This window comes from Lipotes vexillifer, unplaced genomic scaffold (genome assembly GCF_000442215.2).
Source record: "Lipotes vexillifer unplaced genomic scaffold, Lipotes_vexillifer_v1.1 scaffold442, whole genome shotgun sequence".
Lineage (NCBI taxonomy): Eukaryota > Metazoa > Chordata > Mammalia > Artiodactyla > Lipotidae > Lipotes > Lipotes vexillifer.
The window spans coordinates 810,449-822,908 of record NW_006790311.1 but is presented as its reverse complement, the minus strand read 5'-3'; the positions used below and the strand labels follow the sequence as shown (position 1 = coordinate 822,908).

The 12,460-nt window shown below is 39.7% G+C and overlaps 1 protein-coding gene across 1 annotated transcript in view; it reads left to right on the top strand.

Moving 5' to 3' along the window:
- Window positions 1-12,460, top strand: part of FEZ1 (fasciculation and elongation protein zeta 1) — a 41,027-nt gene that overhangs the window by 11,149 nt on the left and 17,418 nt on the right. Inside the window, exon 3 of the mRNA XM_007463598.1 lies at window positions 2,146-2,245. Coding sequence (XP_007463660.1) covers window positions 2,146-2,245 — 100 coding nt within the window. The remainder of the gene's footprint in view (window positions 1-2,145; window positions 2,246-12,460) is intronic.

The following is a 12,460-nucleotide window of genomic DNA, read 5'->3' as shown; positions in this document are numbered from 1 at the left end:
CCTGCTGAAGAGATGTCGAATGAACACTCGATGAGGTCTCTCCAAGTGCCTTCTTGTAATTGTACTACAAAAAATGAATAAGTGGATAACCAAAGCAGTGTCGTTATATTGTGTTTTCTTGAGTTGCTTTTTTTTATCACCAAATTGTGTGCATTGTGCACTAGGAAAATCTCCTTGATTATATACCCATATGTCATATGTCATTCCAGATTTTATATATGTTAAGAACACTCCCCTCCCCCATTTTATGTATCTGATTTCAAGTGTCTGTGCTCTGATATATATATAAATATATATATATACATATACATATATATATATATATATACACACATCTTGCTATATATATAAAATGTGCACTTATCTTTTCAGCATCTTACACCATACTTTGTCATGTTTTGGATTTGATCCGTACGTGTACATAGTTGCTTATTTTTAAATGATCATTTCCTTATATTAGTATATCTAAATAAATTGTACCTTCTTATACCTTGTTTCACAGGTATCATTCATGTTTGATGTGCACAGGCACCTGAAGGAGATGGCACTGAGCCCTCATTATTTCATTAGCTAATATTAACTCAAGTGCCGCTGGCTTCCATGGATGGCATTCATTATTTTAGGAGCTTGGTTTACTGATTTACATTAATCTCTTAGTGTTGACTAATTTATTCATTTTCCTGTGTGTGAGAGTTTGTGACTTCAGGATTTTCCCCAAACCCCTCCCCATTTTTCTCCCCAAGAAAATCTTTCTGAAATAAGTGAGTTAAGCAAAAAGAATTGTAGAATACCCTTTCTTATAATGTACATATCAGAACTTTAAAAAAGAAACGTAATAAAGGGAACCCCATCTTCCCCCACTAAAAACTAATTATGTAGACAGTGGTGTATTTATTGGTTCCTTTCATATGTTTTCTTTGGAGTCTCCATGATAGAGACAGGGCACACTTAAACTCTACATTGCTAGAGGACAGGATTGTGCCACCCTGGGATCCCTAGAACATTTTGGGTAATAAGTAACTTTTAATAGCATTGGCATCATCCCCTTACCTACATTAGATGTCAAGGAGTTAATTCTTGACCTTTTAGATTGCAGGCAGTTAACCCTTGAACAGCATGGGGGATTAAGGGCACTGACCCCCTGGGTAGTCGAAAAATCCATTTCCTGCTGTTTCTGACTCAAAAACAAAGGAATTAGTAAACCACAAGGGCAATAAGCTGAAACAATTTGAATAGAAGCAGGACTCAAACCCTACTCCTTTTAAGTCCACATATTGTGATCTCTAATCGAACACAAACTTTCCTCCACACTTAGTTAAAGTGAAGAACTGTAAAATGAAAATATTGGTACTACAATATTTATTGGAAAAAAAATCCACATGTAAGTGGATGCTCATAGTTTAGACTCGCGTCGTTCAAGTTTATATAAAAACTAGACAATGCCCCTTTTTTTTTTTTTTTTTTTTTTTTTGCGGTACACGGGCCTCTCACCGTTGTGGCCTCTCCGATTGTGGAGCACAGGCTCCGGATGCGCAGGCTCAGCAGCCATGGCTCACGGGCCCAGCCGCTCCGTGGCATGTGGGATCCTCCCGGACCGGGGCACGAACGCGTGTCCCCTGCATCAGCAGGCGGACTCTCAACCACTGCGCCACCAGGGAAGCCTGACCCTGATCTTAATGAGATTCAGCCAGAAAATCTGCCCAGATCAATCTCTCTCTTCCTCCCTCCCCTTCTTCTCATTCTTCTCTGCCCATAAGAAAGGAAACATGGACATTTCTTAAGCTCGTGAGACAGGAGCCATTTGGTTGAGGGGCAGATTTAGTTTCAGGGGCAGTTTATCTGTTGCCAGAGGTGTTTTACTTGTAGACACTACCATTGGTTTCTCAATGGTGAGAAATTCCTCTTCTCTTAAGCAAACGCCTTTGGCAGTGAGGCTCCTGGTCAGGGTCCATTCTCTTGGCTCCTTCTCTCCTGGTAATGCCTGAAATTCAGTTTTGAAGCCACTTCGCTTCTGCATGCTGGAAGGCAGATGATCTCAGCCTGGCACACACAGAAGCCTCTCTCCTCCCCTGGCCCAGCTCTTCCTTCCTCCAGGCCAGGCCAGGCCACAGATGTGTGCTAATGAGTGCTTCTCTTTGTTTACAGGGTTTGGGATGCTCTGACAGACAATTACATCCCTTCACTCTCAGAAGACTGGAGGGACCCAAACGTGGAGGCTCTGAATGGCAACAGCTCTGAAACTGAGGTACCTCTCTGGGGCCCCCAGCTTAGCAGGGCTTGAGAAGCTGTGGATTCCAGTTAGAAAAACATTCAGTAATGCAACAGTCTTCCCCATTATGTAATGAAGCTCAACATCATTGCTGGGAAAGTAGGATTGTGGAGGAAGTGAAAAATAAGATGAAGGGGGACATCCAGGGTATATGAGGTGATTGGAATGATTGTGAAGATTGTAAATGCAGATCACTTCTGTTGCTCATCATCGGCCTACAACATGCAAAATAAGGTGATCTGAAGTTAGAGAAGAGAGTGAATATAATGGGCTTTTTTTGTGTTCGAATGATGATGGTTAAAAAAAAAAAAATCAGGGTTTCCCGTCTAAGATGGACAGTTCAGTCCCATCAAAAAGTGTTGACAGACTTGTGACCAGCTCAGGGCCTGGCTAATGGCCAGAGTGGGGAGCCAGATAATAGTGAGGTGACCATGCAACGGGGAGGAATTCTTTATGAAACTCATTAAACAGGCACTTATATGGCTGGACCTGAGTCACGGTCTGTGGTTACTGATGCCGAAGAGGAAAGTAGCCTACAGACTTCTGAAAAAGGAAAGAGAAGACTTATTTTGAGTTGACTTGCATAGGTTATGGAACGTGACCTTTCAGAATATCCAAACTGCCCCTCCTAGCTGAATATACATATAGAAAGCTAAATCACGTAAGGGCTCTGTCCTTGCTAAAAGCCTGTTTCTACCTTGCTTAGTCTTCTAGTTTCATTTATAAAGGAAATTTGACAATTTCTTATCAGGAAGGGCTGTCACAATCCTGTGCGCACAGCAAATGAGGGTGGGAGGTGGATCTGATCTTTCTAGGTGCTCCAGGATTGAGTCCAAGGAAGAGAGAGAACCAGATTTCCCTTACTGGGCGACATTTCTGCAGATCATTGGCCAAAATAGCACAGCAAAGAGATCAGCAATTGGCCGATTTATTGAAAAGGTGGCTGAATATCCTTTTTAATTCTTCTAATAATTAGCCATCCAAAATACTTAAAACCTCAAGAATAGACTCTGAAACAAAGAGATTTGCTTCAACCCTACTTAGCATGGATGTGGGATGTCTCAGGTCCTGTTTTGAACTCCCGAGCGCTTTTTTTTCTCTTGCAGTACTTATATGGGTAGTGTTTAGTACTTACCCAAAATGCAAAAGAGAAGATAGGCAATGATGGAATAAACCTAGTTACTGAAATGAAATCTGGTCCGTCATGGTGCAAAAGGCAGATTTTGCTTTGTTATCTCCTTTGCCACCTTTCCAACTCATTTTGTGGATTAAGCCAAAGTATATATAAGATTGCCTACCCTTCAAAAGGACTCTAATTTATCCTCATTTGCAGATTTCCCTCAAGAGGGTTAATATTTCAGGGCAAACTGAATGACCCTGAGAAGGATGATCTTGAGCTCTGCTCCTTGTAGAATTTTCTCCATCTGACCCACGGGAAATGGACGGCGTAGCAAAAGTGGATGGATTAAGGTCGTTTTATTTTAGCCTCCTTTATTATCTGGATTCATTACAGTAAAAGCTCTTTTCACTGACATCAGTTTAAACGGCTTGCTATATAACCAGTGCTCTGTATTTCTTCTGTAAAACATGCCAACCGAAAGCCCTTGGCATGCGGCATGCACACGACTGGAGGCTTCTCTCTGGGAAGTCTTATCTCTTCTTCCACTTAGTTCATTGCCAAGAATCAGTTGTGTTTGTTCCCAAACCTGTTCATGCTTGTCCTTGTGACTGTAACTAATGTAATGAAATGTTATGGAAACTGTAGGGTTATGACTGCAAAGACAGTCATTTTTGCTTTTATAAACTCAAAGTAACACGTGTGTCGTTTGAAAAGTCAAATAATACTTTTAAAATAATACGAGACAACAAAAAATATAAACAGCAGTCTCTGACTTATCTTTCCTGGCTCCATAGAGGCAACCACTTTGACTTCTTATAGCTGTTTCTTTTGGCGGGTACCTACAATTTTCTAAATAACACATTTATGTTACTACTCCTTTGATTATCTAAAATGAATAATCTTGGCTGTTGTTCATTATGGAAGATAAGATTTAAGTCTCTCGCGTCACCTCAAATACTCACATTTGGCCTTCCCCCTTGTCACCAATTAAATCAATATTACAAGTACACACTAGGGTAACTGTGTAAATACTATTTCTTGCTGAATCATGTAGTGTTCTATAAGAATATTTCCTCTCTTGTACACCTTCTTATTTAACCTGGAGTGAAGAATTGCCTTGTTTTTTCATTTGCTTAGTTTCCTGTATATCTATCATTAGTTCAACCCCAAACTCTGAGTGAACTCTACATCTCATAATATGTTTTAAAAAAATCGGATAGTCTTTCAATTCAATCAAAAAAAAAAAAAAAATCCAAACTAGTACCCTCCATCTTTCTGCTATAAACTAATCTGGTTGTACTCTAGATCTGGTGCACAGCTGTTGTCCTGGGAAATCTTCATGTCTCTCTCTCCTGTCCTCTGACTGCCATGTTTTTATTTTTCTGGGTATGTTCCCTTGTTTTGGTGAAAAAAATTCAGTATATTCTTTTTTTTTTTTTTTTTAATAAATGTATTTATTTATTTTTGGCTGTGTTGGGTCTTCGTTTCTGTGCGAGGGCTTTCTCTAGTTGCAGTGAGCGGGGGCCACTCTTCATCGCGGTGCGCGGGCCTCTCACTATCGCGGCCTCTCTTGTTGCGGAGCACAAGCTCCAGATGCGCAGGCTCAGTAGTTGTGGCTCACGGGCCCAGTTGCGCCGCGGCATGTGGGATCTTCCCAGACCAGGGCTCGAACCCCTGTCCCCTGTGTTGGCAGGCAGATTCTCAACCACTGCGCCACCAGGGAAGCCCCAGTATATTCTTGAGAAAGGGTAGAGAGGAATATATTTGTTAGAATAGATGAGAGTGTCTTTATTCTCCCATCATACTCTTGATTGAGAATTTGACTTGATAGAGTTATTTTAGGCTGCAAGTGAATATTTACTCAGAATTGCAAAGCCATCATCTTTTCCTCCAGCTTTCAGTGACGATTGAGAAGCCCCATTTAGAATCCATTCTGATTCTTTGTCTTTTATATGTGACTCTCTTTTGGTTCTCTCTAGAAGCTTTCAGAATATTCTCTTTTTCCTTTCTCATTTCTTTTACAGTAATGTGCCTTAGAGTGAGCTTTATTTTTTCATTCAGATGAATTATAATCCGTGGGCCCTTTTGACCTGGAAGCTCATGACTTTAAATTGTGGCATGGTTTCTTGTTATTTCTCTGAAGATGAATTATTTCCATTTTCTGCCTCTATTGAGATGATTATATGGTTTTCTCCTTTATTATGTCAATGTAATGAATTACATGAATTGAGTTTCAAATGTTAAATCAACCTTGCATTCTTGAGATTAAAGGCAACTTGGTCATGGTATATTATTCTTTTCCTTTTTAATCATAGCTTTACTGAAGGATAATTGGCATACAATAAACAACACGTGTTGAAGAGTGCAGTTTGATAGGTTTTGACATATGTATACGTCTGTGAAACCTTCACCACAATCAAGATAGTGAGCATGTATGGATGTCCATCACTCTTCCCTTTCACCCCCCAATCTTCAGGCAACTAGCTGCTGTCATCATAGATTAGTTTGCATTTTCTAGAATTTTGTATAGGTGGAATCACGCAGCATGTGCTCTTTTTTCGGTCTGTTTTTTAAAACTCAATATAATTATCTAGATATCCATCTATTTTATTGCATGTATCTACATACATTCCTTTTTATTGCTGAGTAGTGTTCCATTATATGGATATACTATAATTTGCTTATTCATTCACCTGTTGATGGACATTTGGTTTTTTTCCAGCTTTTGAAAATTGCGAATGAAGCTACTATGAACATTCTTGTATAAGTCGTTTTGTGGACATGTCTCTGTTTCTCTTGGGTAAAAACCTATGAGTGGGATGTCTGAGTCATATTGTAAGTGTCTTTTTCACTTTTTTTTTTTTTTTTTTGCGGTACGCGGGCCTCTCACTGTTGTGGCCTCTCCCGTTGTGGAGCACAGGCTCCGGACGCGCAGGCTCAGCGGCCATGGCTCACGGGCCCAGCCGCTCCATGGCATGTGGGATCCTCCTGGACCGGGGCACGAGCCCGTGTCCCCTGCATCGGCAGGCAGACTCTCAACCACTGCGCCACCAGGGAAGCCCTCTGTTTCACTTTTTAAGGAACTGCCAAACTGTTTTCCAGTTTGAGAGCTCCAATTATTCCACATCCTCACCAACTCTTGGAATGGACAGCCTTTTTGATTTTAGTCATTTGAGTGGGTATATAGTAGTATCTTATTTTAATTTGCATTTTCCTGGTACCAAATGACGTTAAGCATCTTTTCATGTGCTTATTCACAACCCATGCATCTTCTTTGGTGAAGTGCCTGTTCAGATCTTTTGCCCATTTTCTTAGTGGGCTGTTTGTGTTCTTAGTAATGAGTCATTGGAGTTCCTCATGTTAAAAGATAAAATGAGGCATATTAAATTTCTGAGAGTTTACCTGAGCAAAAATCTGTTCGAATCAGACAATGCCAAACCCAAAGTGGGTAGGAGTGCTCCATCGACAGGAGTTAGAGGAAGGACTTTTACAGAGAAGAGGTGGAAGCAAAGGAAGGAAATTATCTGACTGGCTGTAGCTTGAGTGGTTGTATTATCTGGAAAAGCCTGGGTGGCTGTTTGTGAGTGGCTGTCCTTTGGTTTGAGTTCTTAACCTTGAGGCATTAGAGGTTTTGGTTTGCTTAGGAGGCTCCTGAAGCGTTCAAGTCATCTCAGTCTAATAGCCTCTTTGTTTACTTATTTTAACACATATATTCTAGATATAGTCTTTTTTCTGTTGTATGTTTTACAAATATTTTCTTCTTGTCTATGGATTGCCTTTTTTTTTTTTAAATTTTTGCGGTACACGGGCCTCTCACTGTTGTGGCCTCTCCTGTTGCGGAGCACAGGCTCTGGACGTGCAGGCTCAGCGGCCATGGCTCACGGGCCCAGCCGCTCCGCGGCATGTGGGATCTTCCCGGACCGGGGCACGAACCTGTGTCCCCTGCATCGGCAGGCGGACTCTCAACCACTGCGCCACCAGGGAAGCCCTATGGATTGCCTTTTAACTTTATTAACAGTACATTTGAAGAGCAAATGTTTTTTAAATGTGATGAAGTCCAGTTTATTCATTTGTGTTGAATAGTTTGTGCTTCTTATGTAGTACTTAAGAAATTGCCAAGCCCAGGGTCACTAAGAGTTTTTTCTTAAGTCTTCTAGAAGTTTTGTAGTTTTAGCTCTTATATAGTTTATGATCCACTTCACTTTAGTTTCTGTATATGGTGTGAGGTTAATGTCAGGGTTCATGTGTATGGCTATCCAATTGTTCTAGTACAATTCATTGGAAATATCCTTCCCATATTGAATTGTCTTGGCACCTTTGTTGAAAATCAGTTGACCTAAATGTGTGGATATATTTCTGAATTCTCTGTTCTGTTTCACTGATATATGTGTCTATCTTAATGCCAATATTATGCTATATTCATTACTGTAGCTTTATAATAATGTCTTGACATAAAGCATAAGTCTTTCAACTTTGTTCTTTTTTTTCAAAGTTGCTTTGGCTATTTTAGGTCCTTTGCATTTCTGTATAAATTTTGGAATCACCTGATCAATTTGTACAAAGAAACTTGCTGAACATTCAACTGTGATTGTATTAAATGTATAGAACAATTTATGTATGTAGATCAATGTTAATGTGATGAATTACACTAATTGATTTTCAAATATTAAACCAATCTTTCATTTTTAAGATAAATCCCACTTAGTTGTGATAGATATCCTTTTCACATAATGTGGGATTTGATTTGTGTATATTTTATTACGGATTTTTGCATCTATGTTCATGAGGAATCTTTCTTTTTAATTTTCTTTTCTTGTAATGTCATAAGATGAATTGGGAATTTTTCTTCTTCTATTTTCTGAAAGAGTTTGTGTTATATTGGTATTATTTCTTCCTTAAATGTTTGATTGACTACATCAATGAAACTATCTGGACCAGGGGTTTTCTCCATGAAAGTTTTTGATTACAGATTCAATTCCTTTGATAGATCTTGGGCTGGCCTTCCCTGGTGGCGCAGTGGTTGAGAGTCCGCCTGCCGATGCTAGGGGACACGCGTTCGTGACCCGGTCCGGGAGGATCCCACATGCCGCAGAGCGGCTGGGTCCGTGAGCCATGGCCGCTGAGCCTGCGCGTCCGGAGCCTGTGCTCCGCAACGGGAGAAGCCACAACAGTGAGAGGCCCGCGTACCGCAAAAAAAAAAAAAAAGATATTGGGCTATTTAGATTTTCCACTTCTTCCTGAGGTGATTTTGGTAAAGTGTATTTCTTACGGAATTTATTCATTTAATCTAAGTCATAGTATTGACCACAAAGTTGTTCATGATATTCTCTCATTCTTTCAATGTTAGTAAGATCTATAGTGATGTTCCCTTTTTTATTACTGTTATTGTTGATTTGTGTTTTCTCTCTTCTTCTGTCCCTCTGCCTCACCCCCTTCTCATCAGTCTGTTTATGGGTTTATCACTTTTATTAATCTTTCCAGAGAACCACTTTTTTTTTCCTCTGTGATTTTTCATTTTCTAGTTTGTTGATTTCTTCCCTTAACTTGATTGTATCCTTCTTTGTATTTAAAATAGGGTTTTACTTCACCCTTTATTTTTTAAGCTTCTAAAGTGGAAGCTTAGGTCATATTTTAAAATTTTTAAAAATGATCTTAGTCTATTTGGGCTTCTATAACAAAATACGACAGACTGGGTGGCTTATAAACAACAGAAATTTACTTTTCACAGTTATGGAGGCTGGATATCCACGATCAGGGTGCCAGCATGGTTGATTCTGGTAAAGGGCCTCTTCCAGTTTGCAGACTGTCAACTTCTGGCTATGTCCTCACAGGACACATGGTGCAGAGGAGCTCTGTGGAGCCTCTTTTATAGGAATACACTCCCATTGAAGAGGGTTCCACCCTCCCCAGCACCTCCCCAAGGCCTCCTTATACCATCACATTGGGGGTTAGGATTTCAACATGAATTTTGGGAGGACACAAACATTTAGTCCATAGTAATAACATAAGCATCTTAAAACAATAAAATTTCTTTTAAGCATTGCCTTAACTGAATCCCACAATTTTGATGTGGTATGTTTTCATTACCATTCAGTTCAAAATATTTTCCAGTTTCCGCTTTCTTTTTTGGCCTATGGGTTATTTAGAAGAATGTTTATAGATATTTTGTCATTGATTTCTCATTTAATTTTGTCAGAGAACAAAATCTGTACAAATTAAATCTTTTAAAATATATTGAGACTGATATATGACCCAGCATATGTTGTATCTTAGTGAATGTACTATGTATCACTGAGAAGAATGTATATTCTGCAATTGTGGGTTGTGATGTTCTAAAAAGGTCAACTAGATTAAGGTGGTTTATAGTATGGTTGGATTCTTTATATTCTGATTTTTTGTCTGTTTATTTTATCAATTATCAAGAGAAGAGTGTTAAAAATTTCCAGTTATTACTGTGGATTTGTCTATTTCTTTTTTCAGTTCTGTTAGTTTTTGTTTTATATATTTTGAAGCTCTGTTATTAACTGCATACATTTTTATTATTGTTATGTCTTCCTGATTGACCCTTTTATCTTTATGAAATATCCTTCTTTATCTCTGGTAATACTCCTTGTTTTGAAATCTGCTTTGTCTGATACGAATTTAACCACAACAGCTTTCTTATGCTGTTAGGTATACATTTTTTCAATCCTTTTACTTTTCATCTATCTGCATCTTTAAAATGTGTCTTTTATAGATTGTATGTAGTTGGGTCTTTTATATTCAGTCTGACAATGATAATCTGTGCTTTTTAGATTATTGTGTTTAGTTCATTTGCATAGCATTTAGTTCATTAACATTTAACATAACATTACTAGTTTGTGTTTAGGTGTACCATCTTGCATTTCTATTTGTTCCATCTGGGTTTTTTGTTATTGTTCCTCTGTTTCACCTTCTTTTGGGTTAATCAAATACTTTTTGGTATTCCATTTTATTTCTACCTTTGGATTTTTAGTTATACCTCTTTGTATAGCTGTACCTTTTTTTTAGTGGATGCTAGGTTGGCATCTGCTCTCTAGCATCTCTTTTTTTGTTTGTTTGTTTGTTTTGTGTTACGCGGGCCTCTCACCGTTGTGGCCTCTCTCGTTGCAGAGCACAGGCTCCGGACGCACAGGCTGAGCGGCCATGGCTCACGGGCCCAGCTGCTCCGCAGCATGTGGGATCTTCCCGGACCGGGGCACGAACCCGTGTCCCCTGCATCGGCAGGCAGACTCTCAACCACTGCGCCCCCAGGGAAGCCCTCTAGCATCTCTTTTGCTGTTGTCTTTTCTCCAGTTCTCTTTGTCCCTGTGGGATATTCTCTTTTGATCCCTTTACTCTCACTTTAGCAGAGTTTCGGGAGATAACTGCGTGCGCTCAATCTCCCACGTACCTTCCTTCTACTATTCAAAAACAGAAACAGGAAACAAAAGTTGTGTTGTAATGTGGATGATGAAAGAAAGACTACATGAAATTCTACTCGGAGGCCCATCGTGGAAGAAAAGGCCTTGGCCTTACGTTAGGAGCTTGGTGAATGAATAAATGTACATTTGTATTTTTAGGTCAAAACAATATGCTTGAGCTATGTATGTATGTATGATTATTATTCACAATTCTCCACTTTTAATTGGGTTTTCAGTTAATGAACCTATTCTGTTCCTGTCTGTGATGTAAAAGATGGTCTCTTTTATCCCTGTAACTTTAATTGATAGCAGAAGGTGGTTCTCTTAGACGAGAGGAAATGGGAGTCTAGGACAGTAAGTTACATCCTTCTGTTTTCAGGTGAATAAGCAGCTCATTTATCTGTGGAGGTGGGACTGAATATAGGAGGTGATAATATTGCCATTCAGTCCTCTCCTTTTCATCCCTTCTTTCAACACGTGCTGTTTGCTGTGTTCTGGTGCATCTCCCTTTGGGGATATAGAAGCATTGACTTAACCCACACAGATGGGTTAAGGTGCCCTTTCCTTGGGCTGAGTACGTATTGGTGATTTTTTTTCTCTTTCTTTTACTTTTTGACTGGAGGTGAAAATGTATCTTTATCTCTTAAATTTGGTCAAGAAGGCAACCACCCATGTGAAACAATTGTGGTAAAAGGGGAGGGAAATATTGTGCAGTAGAAATTCCCTTTCCTGTGAATGGAATCATCTGGAATGCTTTAACAAACAACACTGGTTAATAGTCATTATTGGACACAAGAACTTGATGTCATTTTAATTCTCACTCAGACTCCTGTGCACCTAGATTTAGCATTCTCATAGTCTCCAGGGAAGATTCTCTGCCTTTATTTTTAAGCTTTAAGTGACCAAGTTACAGCCCTAAAGGCACACCGTTTACCGAAAGCAGGAGGAGGAAACAGCTTGCTGAATAGTATGGCCAGGCTCATTTCTGGATCTTGGTCTTCTATTCTCAATTCTGGGAAGAAGTCACTCCAAAGAATGAGTTTTTTTCTTGCAAGAGCCATAGTTCACTTCAATAATATGGAGATAACTTGAAGATTTAGTCCAGAGAGAAATTCAGCCCCAATTTGACAGCCTTCTCATTTCCACACAAGAGGCTAAAGAACTCCCTGCAGTAGTTTCTCTGTATGTGTCATATATTAAGAATAAGAGTATTCATACACTCGTCCGTATACATATGCGTATGAATATATATGACGAATACTGTTATCAATATACGTAAATGCTATCATTTCCCAAAATCTTTCCACACTCTGTACAAGATGCTGTCCTGGGAATGGAGGGAAGGGAGGGAGTCTGTAAACAGCATTGAAAGGAAAGAGGTGACGGGAGCAGAAGAGAGTCCACTAGATAGAGGCAAAACATGGGACCAGGCTTAGAGAGGGTGAGGAAGATGAGGGAATCAGAACAAAAGCTACAGAGTGAGGAGAAAAGGAGAGGCACAGGGCAGATGCAGTGAAAGCAGAGGACGGCAGAGATCCACGTGGGGAAGAGGGAAGGGGCCAGGGCTTTCTCGGGAGGACTTTGCGCATGTGTCTCCTTTTATTTTATTTCATTTTGTAGCGGCAGACTTCTGAGATCTGAGAACATATG